General features: G+C 46.0%; 1 protein-coding gene across 1 annotated transcript in view; it reads right to left on the minus strand.

The window, feature by feature from the left end:
* LOC132422483 (PDZ domain-containing protein 2-like) overlaps positions 1 to 18797 on the minus strand; it is a 168565-nt gene that overhangs the window by 47564 nt on the left and 102204 nt on the right. The window contains exons 4-5 of the mRNA XM_069540531.1: positions 18647 to 18779; positions 13510 to 13665 (exon numbers count right to left, since the gene is read on the minus strand). Of these exons, the coding sequence (XP_069396632.1) occupies positions 13510 to 13665; positions 18647 to 18779 (289 nt within the window). The remainder of the gene's footprint in view (positions 1 to 13509; positions 13666 to 18646; positions 18780 to 18797) is intronic.

The raw sequence follows: 18797 nt of genomic DNA on the forward strand, positions 1-18797 counted from the left end.
TGATAAGAAACTAATTTGAAGGCTTCCCTGGTGGCGCAGTGGTTAAGAATCCACCTGCCAGTGCAGGGGACATGTATTCGATCCCTGGTCCAGGAAGATCCCACATGCCACGGAGCAACTAAGCCCGTGTACCACAACTACTGAGCCTGCGCTCTAGAGTCCGCGAGCCGCAACTACTGAGCCCGTGTGCCACAACTACTGAAGCCCGTGCACCTAGAGCCCGTGCTCTGCAACAAGAGAAGCCACCGCAATGAGAAGCCTGCGCACCGCAACGAAGAGTAGCCCCCACTCGCCGCAACTAGGGAAAGCCCGTGTACAGCAGCGAAGACCCAATGCAGACAAAAATAAATAAATTAATGAAAAAATGCACATACTTTGCTAAGTGTCATAGGGTTATTGGCCACCATTTGACCTGGTTTAATCGCATTGCTTTGTTAGCAAACATACAGCTTAGAAGAGATGGAAAGGGTTTTGTGTGTGTTTTGGTCTTTGTTGTTGGTGGTGGTGGTGGCGGTGGTGGGAGAAGGGGAGAAAATGGCTTGGAGAAGAAGAAAGGAGAGGTTTCTGGGGAGGATGCAACCTCTTAGGGGAGAGGGGAGAGAATGGGTGCCTCAGTGGGGGGTTTAGAACAGTATGAGGATACTGGGCTCCAGGAAACCTGGGGAGAGAGGGTCCAACAAGTAAGGAGGAGCAAATGACAAGAGGCCGGAGGGTTCAAAGGTAAACAAAATCCCACTCAAAATTCTGCTTAGGATCAGTCCTGCCTTCAGAAAAAAAATGGGGGTTGGGGGAGAAGGAAACTTACTCCTTGGTGGTAACCAAGGAGCCCTGCTTGCAGAACCCAGTTCTCCAGGCAGCCGGCTGGCCCTGCTCCCTTTCTCCATTGACCCGTCAGACTGCTTCCTGCCTTTCCACCCTCTGGGCCCCTCTCCTTCGGTCCAGGCTCTGCTGACTTCTCCGTGGAGCTATAGCAAACACCTCCACCTCCATCTGCCTTTCTTCAGCCCAGCTCTTCCTCTACCTTACTGCTTGAGGAACCTTAAAACAAAAACTCTGACCCTGTAACTCAACTTTAAAATCATCAGTGAGTATATAGCTTGTAAAATAAGTCATAGTTTTTTAGTGTGGAACTAAAAGCATGGGCTGGACATTTGCACTTAATTGACTATTTGTTGTTTCTTGAACAAGCCTTAAAATTTCCTATTTGTGGACCACTGTACGTGTTATTTTTCCACTCCAGGGTGTCACCCACTCCTGTGGGTGTTCCTGTAGAAATCCTATGGAATAGTCAAACATCACCCCATCTACTGAGCCCTGTCTGATCCCGATGGAATGAGACACCCCTCCTCTAGGTCAATATAGCATATGGCTCCTAAAGATTTATTATACGGAAGAGGTGAATATAAAAAGTATAGAAATAACTATCATTCATTATGGAATAGAACAAATCCTGTAACAGAGGAAGACTGACTGCTACCTCTTCGAAGCCCCCAAAGCACTGGGCATGGCGCTCAGCATGTAGATGGCTGTGTCAAAGCTGGCTACAGTCCAGTGTTGGCCAGTACTACGGTTTGGTTGTGGACACCTGCAAGGCCACATTATCAGCTTCTGAGATTGTGTCCGGTGCCAGTGGGATGATTGTTAGGAGGGAGTAGAAATGTCCTCTTTGGGGGCTGAAGATGGGGTGTGCAGTGCCATGCAGGCTACCTATTTGCCACCATTAGCTTAAAAGAGAATTCTACAAATATTTATTAAGTAAATATGTTCGTTTCTAGGGGAAATAAATTTGAATATCAGCTTTACCAACAAATTTTTGAAAACATCTACTCCTTTATAAATCAGGAGGTGTCTTTCTGATTTTTAAGTTTTTTTTTTTGCGGTACGCGGGCCTCTCACTGTTGTGGCCTCTCCCACAGGCTCCGGACGAGCAGGCTCAGTGGCCATGGCTCACGGGTCCAGCCGCTCCGCGGCATGTGGGATCCTCCCGGACTGGGGCAAGAACCGGTGTCCCCTGCATCGGCAGGCGGACACTCAACCACTGCGCCACCAGGGAAGCCCTAAGTTTTTTTTTTTTATACATCTTTATTGGAGTATAATTGCTTTACAATGTTGTGTTAGTTTCTGCTGTAAAACAACATGAATCAGCTATATGTATATGTGTATCCCCATATCCCCTCCCTCTTAGGCCTCCCTCCCACCATCCCTATCCCACCCCTCTAGGTGGTCACAAAGCACCAAGCTGATCTCCCTGTGCTTTGCAGCAGCTTCCCACTAGCTATTTTACATTTGGTAGTGTATATATGCCAGTGCTACTCTTTCACTACCTCCCAGCCTCCCCCCCCACCTCCGTGTCCTCAAATCCCTTCTCTACGTCTGCTTCTTTATTCCTGCTCTGCCAGTAGGTCCATCAGTACCATTTTTCTAGATTCCATATGTATTCATTAGCATACGGTATTTGTTTTTCTCTTTCTGACTTACTTCACTCTGTACGACAGACTCTAGGTTCTAAAATGTGAGAAACAGACAAATGGAATTGGCAATGAGAGAAAGCAGAGATGACAGAAAGCCGGAGGGATTAGAAAAGTCTCTGAGGAATGAGGGGCTTCAGAACTTCGAGAGTCAGGAATAGAAGGAAGGATATCCCAAGTTAAGAAGTAAGGGGAAGAACCAGAAGGGAGAGGCATGGATTTCTTTTTTCTGCAAACATTATTCACTGAGCTACATCAGTACTTATGTAAAAAGCTAGGCAAGCAAACAGAGTTGCAGCAGCGGGTGGGTGAGGAGAATTCTATTCATTGTAAATGCCTCTACTTCTTTAAGAAATTTCTGCCCTGGATTCCAGAGGGGAACTTCTGATCTCTCATATTCTGCTGTGTTTTTATTTCCAGGCTCTGTACTACCATGTTGCATACAATGTGGTGAAAAAGCAAAAAAAAAAAAAAAACAACCAAAAAACAAACCAAAACCCCTTCAAATCTTCCACTTTTCATGAAGTCTTCAAGTCAGGTGTGCTTTTTTCTAGCATCCATTGCCTATTTGTCTAATTCACCTATGCACTGTCAAAGTGATTTTCCTAAAAAAACACCAAAACCCCAGCACGATAACTGGAATTGAAACTAAGTGGAGATATCCTGTTTCTCTTAAGAGAGTGAGACTGTGTATCAGCACCATCTCCATGTAAAGTCTCCAAAGACACATACATCTCAAGGATTTCTGTTACCTTAAAGGCTTAGCAAAGCTCATAAATGAATAAGATATATTCATTTATAATATATAAGATATATTCATTTATACTTATAAGTCCCATAATCCTGTTTTTTCCCCCGTGTGGTTGCCATCATTGTGTCTATTTCAGTTCCATTTCTGCACTGCCACCTTCCTTCAATCTTAATATACTCTACTTCACATTTCGATGGGCAGACCACAGACTTCAACTCCCAGTGGACGTATACAACTAAATTAATAAGGATGATATTTATAAGAGAAAAATTCATAACAAGGGGCAGGGCTAAAAGGCATCTTGTAATACTGTAATGGAATATCCAAAGATTGGAACCAACTTACTTGACGTGATAAAGTCACTTCATGACCACTACGGTGTCAGTTTCATCCAAGTTAATGTGGAGGCAAAGAAACTTTATTACGTGCCCTGATAGTCCATATTTTATTTCCACTGAAATGTGAAGGAATTTTTCAAATCCAAAAATGATAATAAAGTTGACTGTATACTAAGGGGATTTCTTTAAACTGTATTTCCTACGGTTCCATGCTGTGATGTCAACCATTATAGATCGTGTAGCCATCAGGCACTCCCAACACAGATTCATGATGTATAACTCTATGCTACTGTACTAATGTACACATATACTATAAAACACAAAACGATCTGAAATGAGATAAAAATCTATACAAGTTCTAATACTTTCTGCCCACACTGCAAGGGGACTATCTGACTCCGTCCCAACCCTGCCCTGGGGTGTGCTCACCCTACTGAGACCATGGCGCTGTGAGGCTGTAACTTACAATATTTGCTTTCCTATGCAAATCACTTGAGCTGTTGACTTCCTTGAGAACTGCAAACTGCTCGGATGAAAATGCAGCACAAAGCCAGGTAATGAGTTGGAACAGGCCCCAGAAAAATGTGCCAGGGGAATAAGCCTAATTCAAACGTCAGCAGTTTTCTGGGCAATGCATCCAGGCCAAATAATTATTCTTACCTTATTTCCCCCCCCACCTATTTAAATAATCACTTCATCTCCTTAAGTATGAAACCAAATCAAACAAAAAACCACCCCCGAGTTTAAATCTTATTTTCTTAGACTAACGATCCTTGCAGACTTGTCTGTCTTATCTCGCTCTGACAGTTCCACATAACGCAATGAACTTCACGCAGCCTCTTTTTTTTTTTTTGCTGTACATGGCCCTCTCACTGTTGTGGCCTCTCCCGTTGCAGAGCACAGGCTCCGGACGCGCAGGCTCAGTGGCCATGGCTCACGGGCCCAGCCGCTCCGCTGCATGTGGGATCTTCCCGGACCGGGGCACGAACCCGTGTCCCCTGCATCGGCAGGCGGACTCTCAACCACTGCGCCACCCGGGGAGCCCCAACACGCAGCCTCTTTGACGTGGCCTGAGTTACCTAAAGAGTTGCTTAAGGAACATCTAAATGCACTGAGATCTACTTGGGGAAGTCTAAGATGCTGAGGGGAAGGAGAGGGTAGTTCACAGCTAGGGACAGTGGAGAGAAGAGCATACAACCCGTGGGAATTATGGATCAGTACGAGTTCTTGCCTGCTTTGGGCTGTCGGTGGGAATAATACAGCTTCTGCAATAACCACACCAGTCCATATACCAGGAACTGATGTCTGCGAAGGCCATGACAGCCAAGGTGTGCAAGCAAGTCTGTGTTCACAAAGGATGCAGGACGGGCTCGGGGGTCTGTGCTTCCAAGTTTCCCACAAGCAGCACAACCACCATAGCTTCTCTCCCTGCGTCCCAGACTGCAGGAAGGAGGAAGGTAGTTGGGGGCCTAAAAGCTCCTCTCATCTCAAAGCCATGCACAGATTGGTCCCTGGGCTTCATCCAGCTCCCAGCCAGGAGACTCTTAGGGACCCTGCCACTTTGGGTCACGTCTGGAAGTTGCCCTGTGGCTAACAAAGGTGTGTGGTCGAATTGGCTGCTTTCTACAGTGGCCACCATCTTTCAAAGGTCTGCTTTTTAAAAAGCATCAGAATCACCTGGGAAGCTTCTGAAACTAGACCCCACTCAGATCTGCCAAACAGGCCTTCCAGCGTGGCACCTGGGGATCAGATGATGAGCCTAAACTGTACCCTCCCTGTGCATTTTAACATACACGAGAGCAGGGAGCTACCTGCGTACATTCACGCACCTGCTACACACAGCTCTTCCCCTCACGTGTGTGAGATGCGTTCATCTTTTCCTTCCAGGCCATTCTGCTTTCCCCTCGCTGCTGCCTTGGCTATAACATGACTTATCCAGGGGAACAAGTTTGCTCTCAGCAGAGCTCAGAGATCTTCTCTCTCACCAAGGATTTCTAGCCTATAAAACAGCAAGTATAGAGCAGCCAACCCCCCAAGGTTCCTGGTGGCCCTGACCCTGTATATGACTATGTACCAGAACCTGCATCTTGAGACCCGAGGTTCCATGCTGTCTTCCCTGGGGCCTTTTTGGCTAGTCTTTTCACTGACATTCCACCTCCTACTTCACCAACTCCCTGGGGATAGTCAATCCTTTGTTGCGGTTGATTTGTTAAAAGTTCCCTTTTCTAAGTTCCCTTTCTAGCTGCTAGCAGCTCTGGAAGCTTAACCAAACAGAAAATAGGAAATCTACTTAATGAGGTGGTTCCACTGATGTCCTATTTTAAGGGAAGGGATGCTGTTCTCCCAGTGCTATACTTGCAAAAATGATCTTATATACACTGATATTTGTATACCAGATGGAAACTCCCAAAAGGGAGAGGCAGATACAAACAACGAATGCCCACTATGTGCCATGCCCATTTAAAATTCGTGGTGTGCAGGGCAAGGCGGGCAAGTCAATGGAAGGTAACTAAGCCTTTTGATGAGGGGCATGCAGGAGCATTAAGGAGTGAGAGAGGGCACATTGACCGTCCACCTTTCTGCCCACCTGTCCAACCATCCATAATACATATTGAGAGCCAACTGTGAGCAAACCTGACAGGAGCCCTGGCCCCGTGGATTCTCTACTCATGGGGAAGATGATGGTAAGCAAGCAGTCATATGTATAAATATGTCTTTACAGTCTGTGTTAAGGGTCACGAAGGAAAATACAGTATGTATTACAGGCATGAAGGATATGTGTGTCCAGGAAGACTTCCTGGAGGAGGTGAGTCCTAAAGTTAGATAAGTAGAAAGTGGAAGCCCAAGGAGAAGGAAAGACTTCCTGACCCACGAGCAGATGGAAGACGTCTCTAAGCAGTGGCTGCCACTACCCTGTGCTCAGAGGGACCCTGAGATGCAGCAGCAGAGCCCACCTGTGCCCATATGGGCAGCCTGTCTTAACACCCTCCCCTCGAGGCTTTAGTAAAGAACATTTGCTCCCCTTACAAAAAGCTCGGGGAGTCCTGAGACAGTGTCTCTCTGCATTAATAGTTTTACTCTGTGAAGACCTGATTTTTCAGTCAGACACTGGGACCTTCCTGTTTTAACAGTAATTGCAAGTTTACACTCTTGGTGCTCTCTGTTCCTTGCATTAGCCTCTAAGTTCGATTCACCAGAAAAATCTAGCTCAGGCCCCAAACAACAGACAATCCCACACTCTGACTTCACCAGCAATGGCACCCTCAGACACGTCACTGCAAGCCCTCAGTGCCCAGGCTCTTTACCACGTATTCAATCCAAATAAAACACAAGAGAGCCTCTCCTTTCTCTCCGCATATAGATGGACATCTACCCCCAGAATGCTGCCCTTTCCAAAAGACTGTGATTCGGGTTCCCACACCTCAGGGTTAAGCCATCAACAAACGAAGAATCAAACACCAACATCAGACTTACGGAATCATAAGATCCACTTTGGCTTTTCTTTTCTCCTTTTGAGAGGTGAAGTCCTTTATTCCTTCTTAAACCCTAATAACCCCAAAGTTCTCCAAGATTTTCCAAACCAGTGATTCCAAAAATGTTAGAACTGATTCCCTTGATGCCAAAGGAAGCCGGATACAGGTCTGCTGATTGATGTGCTAAACAAAATCTTCCCAGCTGAGCTTCGACAATTGCAGATTTGGCAACAACAATCATTACTTCCATTTTTGTTCTGTTTTTGTTAGATATATAAAAAGGGAAAGACAGGTTCCTAATCACTCAAGAGGTATCACCCATTCCACATCCTGTTATATTAAAACTCTTCTTCCTCTCTTCATTTTAAAAAGAGCCAATCCCTCAGAAGGCCAGATATTTTTTTTTTCCTTAAAAACCTCATTTGAAAAAAGATGAACTAGATACAAACTATTATATGTAGGATGGATAAACAACAAGGTCCTACTGTATAGCACAGGGAACTGTCAATATCCTGTGATAAACCATAATGGAAAAGAATATGAAAAAAAATGCATAGCTGAGTCACTTTGCTGTGCAGCAGAAATTAACACAACACTGTAAATCAACTATACTTCAATAAAATTAATTTAAAAATAAATGAACTATAATTATCTACACTTGAGAAAGGATACTCACTTTTTTCAATAGCTACTAATAATGCATGTGGCACTCATTTTATTGGAGGGCTCTAAAGTTCTCAAATGTTAGCCTTAGTCCAAATCACCGGGAAGGCTTATTAAAAAAATTTTTTTAGATGCCACCTCGGAGTTTCTGATTTAGCAGGTCTGGGGTGGGACCTGAGGATTTTTATTTCTAACAAATTTCCAGGTGATTCTGATGCTGCTGGTCTGGGGAACTTTGAGAACCACTGTTCTAGAGATAGATTTATGATTGAGAAATACGTACTGAGTATGTATTGAATACAAGGTACTTCATTGGATACTGGGGGTCCAACGAGGTATACCTGACTTCAAAAGTTTATAAATGTAAGTATTTTCTTTCTTCTCCCAAAAAAGATACGTAGCAACAAATAAATAGAAAACAGCAGATGCTAAATGCCAGGTGAGCAGTGATTAGTAGATTTGGGAGCGCGCCAGGGAGGGCTGTGTGCGCACACATGCACGGTGTGTGGGGTGGGTGTGTGTGTGTGTGTGTGTGTGTGTGTGTGTGTGTGTGTGTGTGTGTGTGTGTGTGTGTGTGTGTGTGTGTGTGTGTCTGTGTGTGTGTGTGTGTGTCTGTGTGTGTCTGTGTGTCTAGGGCTGCCAGGAGCATATACAAGAGGAAAGGCAGCACAGGCAGGCTGGAGCCAATGGCTGCACGTTAAGGAGTTGCGATTGGAACTTCAGCGTGATTGAGACCCACTGAAGGACTTTCAACGAAGTGACATGGTCAGATTCTCACTTAAAAATTGTCACTGCAGAGCAGAAGACAAAGTGGAGAAGAAAGCCTTGAGAAAGAATGGCCAATCGGGCGGATGGGGACCACAGTCGGTATGGGGGAGGGGACTAGACTCAGCTATTTCTGAGACCAAGCTGGCAGTCTTGGAGATGGGGATGTCTGTGGAAGGTGGAGGGAGGGCCCCCCTCCTCCCTCTGAAGCCAGACCCCCCTGAGATGGCTGACAATCACGCACATGCCTGTGGGATTTCCCCGACCCATCCTTGTTCCCTTTTTCTTGCCTCTGCCCCTCACACTTGATGTTCACCACAGGGTTCTATTCTAAGCATGGCCCGAGCTCTTCGAAAGGAAAACCTCGTGGCTGTTTCCTGTAGCCGTGGAAAGATAACTCACAAGGGTGCTCATGGCAGATCCTGAGTGTCTGTATTACTTTTGCTCCACCTAAGCGCTTGGAGCGTCCACGACTTACAGGTGCAAGAAGAGTCCAAGTCAGAGCGGAACTCGGCTGCAGGTTGAATCATTATCATCTGGGAAGTAAAAGGCTTTGTGACTTAGCTGATTAAAATAGTACCAGGTTTCTTTCGTTTAAGTGGTTTGATAGTGTTTAAAAATTATAAAACAAAGAGTCTTGGATTGTAAACACAGAACTGAAACACTTCTTTTTCTCAGTAGTTCAGCACCTCTGGAAGACCCAGCAGGGCAGACCCTGAGCAGATTGTGAAGGTGGGAAAATGTCATGTGCCCACTTCCTGGCCCTGCAGGGCTCTGGCTCACACCCGGGTCGTCTGGCTTGAAACCAGAGCTCAAGAGAATGGCTGAGAGATGGTGGGCGTTCAGGCAAGGGTGACGAGCCAGGGAAGAAGCCCGGGGTCCCCTCCTCCGTGATGCTTTGTGAGGGGGGTGCAGTGGAAGGTGAAGTGGGGCCAGGTGGTGTCCGGGGCACACAGAAGGCAGAACTAACTGTCAAAGCAGGATGAGTGCTGGTTTCTCCACCGACGATAGCGGGTTTGGGATCTGCGTACGAGAGCTGGGGGTGACGGGACGGAGAAACCCAAAAGTACGGCCCTGAAGCGTGTGTACTCGTGGGGGACGATTGCTCGGAGTCATCTGTTTCTCCTTAAAGGCAACCTAAAATTTCCCAAATAAAGTGTGTGATGATGGAATGCACTGAAATTCCTTTGGCAAAATTGTGATAATAAGCATACACAACAATATGTGATTAACTGGCAAACTTTTTAAAGATAATGTTATTGGTGATGATGGGACCCGGGCACTGCTGGAAGTGTAAATTAGTAAATAAGCACTTCTACTGCTACAAGCTATCTAAGCAAATAAGAAAATGAAAAACGTGCACAGAGCTACATGGACAAACATGCTCTGTACAGAATTCTTTATAATTTTTAAAATTAAATATCCGTGTGACTGATGTAAATGGAATTTCTGGTAGAAAATTAGTAAAATAAATTACGGCATATCCATGTTATAAAATATTAGCCATTACAAATCATGTTTCAGAAGACCCTTTAATGACACGGGGAAATGTTCAGGATCATATCATTAAGACCAGAGCAAGTTCCACAAGTATGTTAATATAAGGTCAATTAAAAAAATATATATATGTGCTTAAGAAAAAAAAATCAAGTAGAAAGGCATAGCAAAATGTTAAAGACGGCTATCTTTGAACAGGAGGATTGTGGGTGATTTGTACTGTCTTTTGCAGGTTTTTTGGGGTCAAACAACCCATTTATATAGTGGAAACATTACTTTTGGAACCAGAACAACTCATTTAACTTATAATTTAAATTATAATACATTTATAAAAAATGTGATAAATTTATAAAACTATAGTAAGTTTAAATTTAAATAAAAACATGTAACACATTTAATAAATGTACTGGCCCATTTATTAGAGCAGTATTTAGTGCAAAAAAATTCCTAGACAAATAATTCCTTGGATTTTTTTGCAAGAGATTATGAATTATGAGATTTAAAAATAGATGCAGACTATAACCTCTCTACAGACTACTGTGCCACATTACTGGCTCTGGGCTTTCTCAGAGGAGGTGCAGGTATGTTGCAGAGTTTTCCTCTCTTTAAATCCAGAGCTTACTTAGCTCTCCATTGAAAACTGGCTGAGCTGGGCAGGGCACAGCTGCCGAGCAGTGGGATCTGTTCAGCAGGGGCGAGCTCTCCAGACTGTGGGCATGTGAGGGGAGAAGTTGTGGGCTGGAGCCGGGCTGGAGAGCCATGTCTGGTTAGAAAGGTGGGAATAGCGGAGTCAGGCTGGAGTTGAGAGGTCTGCTGGCTGGACTGCCACACACTCCATTCCCCTTCTGTACAGAGGGTGACTGCTGTACCAACAGAGAATGGCAAGGGCAGGGGAGGTCCCAGGGAGGAAGGATGGGTAGACGCAGAAAGATCGTGGCCTTAAAGGATGGGTGGACAATAGTGGGAGAAGAGACACATGATGATCAGCCTGTTCGAGGCTTATCCAGGGAACATCTCTGTAGGTCATTCCTATAGGGGCTGGAACGTGGATATTGCCCCATCAGCCCTCTGAGGCTGCCATGATACAGTCAGCTACGAGCCAGGGGTGTAACTGTAATGTTTATGGTGGATAAATCTAGTTAGATTTTGTTGTCATTTTTTCATTAGTTTTCAATGAATGCTTGTCCTGTTGTCTGCTTCTAAATTTATTTAGTTATTTATAACTCAGCGCTAGATGTACTGGCTACATTCTAGGGATTCACTGGGAACTCAAGGCAGTCATCGCATTCCTACATCTCATGGAGTTCACAGTTGGACGAGAGAAACAGATTTTAATCAAATAATCACAAATCTAAATGTAACAAGCAGTTCAGGGGAAGCCATATGGTCTTGGTATGAGAGCTAAGAGATTTAATATAGATTGGATATATTCTGGAAGTTTCTCTGAGGAAGTAACACTAAAGGATCCAAAAGATGAAATGGAGACACAGACAGAGAGATCAAACATATGGACACCAAGGGGGAAGGGTGGGGTGGGATGAATTGGGAGATTGGGATTGACATATATACACTATTGATACTATGCATAAAATAGATGACTAATGAGAACCTACCATGTAGCACAGGGAACTCTACTCAACACTCTGTGGTGACTTAAATGGGAAGGAAATCCAATAAAAGAGGGGCTATATGGATACGTATAGCTGATTCACTTTGCTGCACAGCAGAAACTAACACAACATTGTAAAGCCACTCTACTGCAGTAAAAATTTTAAAAAAACCCCAAAACCCAAAGTGAATTGGAGTCAGTCAGGCAAAGAGGATTCCAGAGAGACAGAACAGCATGTGCAAAGGTCCTACGGCAGATAAATGTACGGTCATCATGAAGGACTGCAGGACGGGCAGTGAGCTTGGTGTGAGGTGAGGCCCAAGAAGTGGGCAGAGGTCAGTCAGGGAGACAGTGGAGGTCATGACCATTAGTGTGGTTTCTATCCTTACCAAAAGTAAAATTAAGGGAAAAAGTAAGGAAAAAGTGGCTACTGAATGGTGTCATTCAGTATAATCAGAATAATCACACAGCTGTCTCTAAACTGTTTACTTTAACCCCATCCGTTCAGCTCTGATCGACTTGCTTTATAGGTTAGTCTTCTGAGAAAGCTTTCCTTTGAGGGAAAAGCTGTTGGAACCGTTTTTGAAATCAACAATGGGCCTGTACAAGACCTCTGGGAAAATTACAAAAAGTACCACTTCTTCAAGATGTTTTCCTTCTTTTACTGGAAAATTGTCTTAACGTACTGATTTTGTTCGAGCAAAACTCTTTACTGCCATCTTCCAGAAAACTGTCCTCATAAACATAAAAGCCTATGAAGTTTACGATGTAAATAGTGCTCCCTTAGATGTGGCCCCTTTGTGCAGTCCACAATCTGCACCACCATACTCAGTGGCCCTGGAACTCCCGTGATCATAAAGAAAGGGGAAAAGTAACTTTTTCTTCCTTAAATTCAAATAGCATATCATGTAAATGGGAAAAGAGATTTTTTTTGTTGTTGTCTCCTAAGGCAGAGGTCCCCAAACTTTTGGGCACCAGGGACTGGTTTCGTGGAAGACAATTTTTCCTCGGACGGGGTGGGGATGGTCAGGCAGTAATGTGAGCGATGGGAGCAGCAGATGAAGCCTCGCTCGCTTGCCCGCCGCTCACCTCCTGCTGTACGGCCCGGTTCCTAACAGGCCGTGGACTAGTACCGGGGTTTGGGGAACCCTGTTCTAAGGCCTAATTATAAACAAATTTCCCAACGCTTACCCATGCTGACTAGGTTCAGTGCTGATGGGAAGGAGTAAGGGTTCCAAATGGCAGAAAGCAAGCACCCTCCCTAGGGCTGGTTGGATGGGGAACAGTGGCTAACAAGGTTTTACACTAAAAATGACGTATCTACCAGATCTGCAATACAAAAAGGAGACCACAGAGCTGCACTGCAACCACAGCTAACCACAAGCCCTCCCGACTCTGTGCCAGACCACGCTGGGGAGCAGCCCACGAGGGCGTGAGGCGTCACAGGCTGGGTAAGGAAGCGCTACAAGCCGTGGGAAAGTCCTGATTTCATGAAAACAGGGAGACACATCTATACAACTTCACCTGAATGGGTTCTGTGTTATTTTAACATTCCACTTTCAACCGGACATCTCTCAGTCTAAGTTTAAATTCACAAACGATAGTTTTCAAACACTATATCAAGAAGTAGCCATAAAACCCTTGTATATATTAGACTTCTTAGAAATTGATATATGCACTGAACTCAATACCCAATTGCTCTCGTATTTCCAGTGTCAATTCCAGTGTCATTTTTTTTTTTTCTTAAATAAAAAGTATTACCCTCACAGATTTTTCTGGATGATTCTGACAAAAAAATAAAAAGATGCACTCTGGTCCTCTCCCATCCCAGTCTCGACCATACTATCTATATCTATCTCAAGCTTTTATCTCTGATCCTGGCACCCATGTCTTCAGGAAAACATCACCCCAGCAGAGTAGCCCGGGAAAGCACAGGCACACTTACCGCTCCCTGGACGGAAGACGATTCAGTTCCTTCGTCCTCGTCCCCGTCCGGCTCCTGGTCTTCGTTGTCGGTCCAAGAGGACACGTCCTCTACCGAACTGGTCAGATCAGGCAAACTCTTAGATGTTAGCCTGAGGAGGTCCTCTGCAGAGCTTTCCTATGGGGACACAATGAAAGGCCCACGAGTTACCCCATGATGTCAAGGTCAAGGTAAACCTAGCTGAGTCAACTGCGGGTGGTCACGTGCTCCCAATCCAAAGCCTATATGGAGTGCAGGTTCCACATTTCCAGGGGTGCAAGCGTGGCTCACGGGCCCAGCCGCTCCGCGGCATGTGGGATCCTCCCGGACCGGGACACGAACCCGCGTCCCCTGCATCGGCAGGCGGACTCTCAACCACTGCGCCACCAGGGAAGCCCCCATTTTTTTCCCTTGATGATTCTATGTTTCTTAGGTGAATGTTTCTATGCGCAATCTAATCTCCCTGAACTTAAGATCCTTCAATGCCCTCCCCTGTCTTACTTTCAGGATATAGTTTAAACTCCCTCATTGGCAGGCTAACATCAGAGATTTGGCCTCTGCCCAGCTCTCCAAACTCACCCCCCTCCATTCTCCCATCCCTTCCATTCAAGCTGTACTGACTTTCAAACACACCGGGCTCTCCCCTGCCCTGTTGCCTTTTCCACCAGCAGCTCCCCTGCCTAGACCACCCTTCCTCTCATGACTAAGGCCTCTCTGGGCAAAGCCTGAGCATCGTCTCCTGCAAGCCTTCCTGGATCACCTCTGGAGGCATTTGCCTCTCCTTTCCCCTCTAACGTCCTCTACTGTTTATCGCCTCGCTGTGTGTGTCTAACTTACTCATCTATCTCCCCTGCTTGTCTGAGAGTTCCTCAAACCATGTCTACTCAGTGCAGTGTCCCCAGGCCTAGCTCAGAGCTTAAACATCCACCATATCTTCCCCTCCCTCATTGCTCATCTCACAGGCCCATGGTCATCAGAAAGAGATTAGACTGTTCAGTGAATCACTGTGGGGACTGATAATGCCTCTGCCATGAAAGCAGCCCTTGAACAACGTTTAAAGGTCAACAAAAACAGATGGAATCAGACTCCATTAAGATGAGACTCCAAAGGGGGCTTCATCAACACAGCCCTTCCTTCCTACACACAAATAAGGGCAGAATGGGTTGAGGGATGCAGGCGAGATCAGTGAGACCACGTGACAATCCCAAGGACAAATGAGGCACACACAGGAGCCCAGAGCTCTCCTGGGAAATGACACAGCACGTGAGGCCAGGGACCGGGGCTGCAGGGCTGATCTGAGGCCAGAGAAGAGGAGCAATGTGTCCTCTCCTCTTTCCCCCATACCAGCAATTTCTACAAGGAAGGAAACACCTGGAGAGTGTTGATCATCATATTCCTTGGGGGCTGACAGAAAAGAGAATAACAAAAAATACCCATCTTACACAAGGGACGTTACAAACTACTACTGAGTTGGCACCTGGTGACAATGTCGTTTGTTACTAGTTTGATGCAGTTTCCACCTTCAAGGTACCTGAAGCTCATCATTTTAGATCAGTAATTTGTGAAACCATACTTTTAGACTTTGCCCGAGGAAGGGAAAAAGAGCTATTAATGAGAAAGTGAGTTGAGTCCTCTTCTGCTCAGCTATTAATAGAAAGCTTAAAAAAAGTGAAAGTCCCAACTGCTGAGTAAATTTCACAATAGCCACAGGATGGAATACTCCGCGGCCATAAAAAATGCTGCTCTAGAAATTTATTTCCTGATGTGGGAAGCGTTCTTATAGTATGTTACTTACCGAAAAAGCGGGTTAAAAATAATATGTAAGAACTGTATTAATAACAGATGTAATAATAAACTGGATACAATACTGTGTGATAACCATAAAGGAGCACATTTCTCCAAGTGCTCACTGTGACCAGCTACATTGTTCAGAACCCTTTATAGTTCATTGAATCTTCCGAACATCCCGTGAAGCAGTTATTGATTCTCATTGTACAAGTCAGACTTCGAGGGATGTAGTAAGTTGCTCAAGATACACAGGTTTTAAAGGGCTGTGCTGGCACCTGAATGGGACGGGTGGGACTGCCTCCAGGTGCACTGCCTCCGTGTGTTTGATTCCATTTAAAAGAAAACGTGCTGTGTATTTGCACACACATATGCGTTCCTGTCTGGAAGGACACACCAGTTAGTGGAGAGTTACTGTTGGCGGTGTTACAAACATTTTATCTTCTTTTTCTTCTCTATATTTTTCTGGGCTTTCTACATTAGATATAATGAATACATATTTCTTGTTAATAAAAGCCAACAGTGAAACAAAAAAGAGAGAGGGCACGAGAGAAAGCTGTATTTCTACGCATGTACTTCTAGGAATATCAGAACGAACTTGGATATTCTGAGTTTATTCATTCAACAAAAACTTTCTAAGCTCCTCTGTATACACAAATGACATATTTGTGTGGAAACATGAGACACCCTCTCCAGAAGAAAGTAACTGCTATATCTCCAAAACAATGCCTTAAAGTGTTGTGACAAGGTGACGATTATCTGCAATAATGAATTTAGATGTTTTATTACTCCTGTATTCAGTAAGTCAAAAGTTCTTTTTCTTTTCTCCCTCTCTTCATATATAAAGACAGAAACAAAGCCTGTGGATGACTTGGTCTTGTGGGATGAAGAAAAGGAACAGATGCCCAGAGGTGCCTAAAGATTGACTTCTTGTTTCTCCTCCACGGATAAGCACCTTGGATGGTGTAGATTAAGCTCAGGAACAAAGAGCAGGCAGCTGCCGTAACAGCGTACTGCCTACTTGTAAATGGAGCAAATGGGAAGGAGTCGCAACTCTGAGGACTGGGTCAGCCTTAGGGCCATAGCTCAGGACTGCTGGCCAAGAGTCAACGGATGGAAAAGCAGAATGGACACCTGTTCCTCAGCTCTGGATGCTGCTCAGCCCTACAAAGACCCCAGCAAGTGTCCCTAAATGTCCAGGCCTCTGGCAGGAACACATTACCTTTTTCTAATACCGTTGACTCTGGTGTCCTTTATATCTTAGGCGACTAAGGGGCAGCATGAAACTCTGAAGTCCAATGAACCCAGGATGAAACTTGCTTCTGTCACCCACTGCTTGTGTGACCTCCGGGCAAATTAATTATCCTCTTAGATTTTAGCTTCATCCTCTGAATAAAATGAATGAATGGCTCTCTCATGGGATTTAAGAATTAAATGAGATAGTAGGTACGAACTGCCTGGCACCCAGTGGAACCCAATACATGTGAGTGTCTTTCTTCCTTCAAGTCAGTGAGTGAAAATATTGGTCAGACTCCAAAATTTGTTTTCAAAAATCTCATGTGTGCCCCTTAATTACCCATGAGTGGCCCCTTTTTGTTTTTATTTTCTTTGTGTAGTGTGTTTGTGGATAATGGCTGACTTTGAAGGGACTTCTCTTCCTCATTTTCCAACTAGCAGGAGAAAGAAGTGAGCACAGAAATAAAGGTTTGGGGGACATGGTATACCACCTGTGCAGAACCCCTGTGCTCTTAAGCTGCAGGCTGTGGGGAGGTGGGCCGTGCAAAGATAGGACTGTGTGTGGTGCGTGCGTGTGTGCGTGTGTGTGTGTAAGAACCAGTAATGCTTTCCAAACTCCCACCACATCTGGCCAAATGAGGAATTTGTTTCTCCTTCCCTCACAGCCTTTCCCTCCTTGTGGGATTCACCAGGCTGACCAAGAACATCCCTAGCTTTGCTCCTTCCCCACCCCTAGGGAGGGGATGCCCCACGGCATCTCTGGGAGGGGAGGAGGGGGCCTATGGATGGAGAGTGTCTCAACTCCTGCCTCCAGGGCCTCAGTGTCAGCTCTTCCTGCCAAGTCTTTGCCAAGGCTCTAGATTCTGGTTGGAAGCCTAAGGGTCTAGCTCAGGGACTTGGGGTAAACGGTATCAAGGGAGGAAAGCCAATTTTTCAGATGGCTCAAAATACTCTTCTCATCTATTTATTAAACACTCCCCAAATAGGCAATAGACCGTGCAATCTAAGAAAGAAAATATATAAAAACCTGTAGATGCGGGGTTTAAAAATCGCATCAGGGATAACCGGGGGAAAGCAGCCATCCTGTCAAGGGCGTATTGCTGCAAAGGATTAAGGACTGGGGGGCCTCACACCCGTTCTCCCCTCAGCTAGCACTGGGATACGCCCGTGGCCCCGCTGCACAAGCCCCCGCGTCCTGTGGGCCCCTCCCTGGTCTCAACAGCAGCACCATCTCCTCAGACAGTGGAGCAGATCCCAGACAGCCCAGTTCCTCCCCTCTTGCCACACAGCTGGGGCATCCTGCCGCCTCTACCCAGTTCTCTAAGGCTGGCGAGACCCCGGGGAGAAAGCAGATGGGGACCCCGCACATCAGCACTACTTTTACACACTCCGGGGGTGGGGGTGAAAGAAGTCCCAGCCCGAGGCTGGGTGACGAAGAAGTGGCAGCGAGACGGAGGGGACAGACAGACACCACTGGGGGTCAAGAACCAGGGTCCCGGCCGCACTGCCGGCGGCAGAATCAAGGCCTCCTCGAGACGGGAGCCCCCGCGGAAGCTCTGCCTCGCTGGGTCATTTGTAAAACTGAGGAGGAAGAGGGCGGGGGTGTGGCGGGACAAGCGGGGTTCACGAGGCTTCTTCCAGCACCAACACTCTGTGCTGCGAGGGGGCCCCGGCAGCCCGTAGCCTGTCCTTCCGGCGGGACCTGGAAGATGCGCATCTCCCGCCCCCCTCCCGCCCCTGCTGTCCCACTGACTTCCACATCTCCTCCTTGGTTTCCCCCTGGACCAGTTGCTACTCTGTCCCCCCTGTCTTTCCTCCTACCCTCCCATTCTTCCCTTTTCCTTAGTCCTGTTATTGCTTTTCCATCTCCTAGCTATACCCATAAAGACCCTTCAAGGAAGGCAAGATGATTAAATGCCCTTTAGCTCAGGGTCCCTTGTGGGCTCGCACCGTAGAATCATGGCTATTTGAATGGCCCAAGGTAAAGGCAAGTACGCATATGCGTGTGTATGTGGGGTGGGGGGGGTCGTACATGGGGAGGGCTTGAAACCACCGCCACCATTTAAAATATTCTACAAAACAAACAAAAACCACCTACCTTGCTGGCCACCACCAGCTGAACCACTCCGGTGGCTGAGCGAAGAATGGCCACAGCTTCCTCGTGGGAGAGCCCGACTAGTAAGTGACCATTGATTACCAGCAGCTCATCTCCTAAGGACAGTCTGCCATCCCTGAGGAAACGGAGATGG

This window comes from Delphinus delphis, chromosome 3 (assembly GCF_949987515.2).
Source record: "Delphinus delphis chromosome 3, mDelDel1.2, whole genome shotgun sequence".
Taxonomy (NCBI): Eukaryota; Metazoa; Chordata; class Mammalia; order Artiodactyla; family Delphinidae; genus Delphinus; species Delphinus delphis.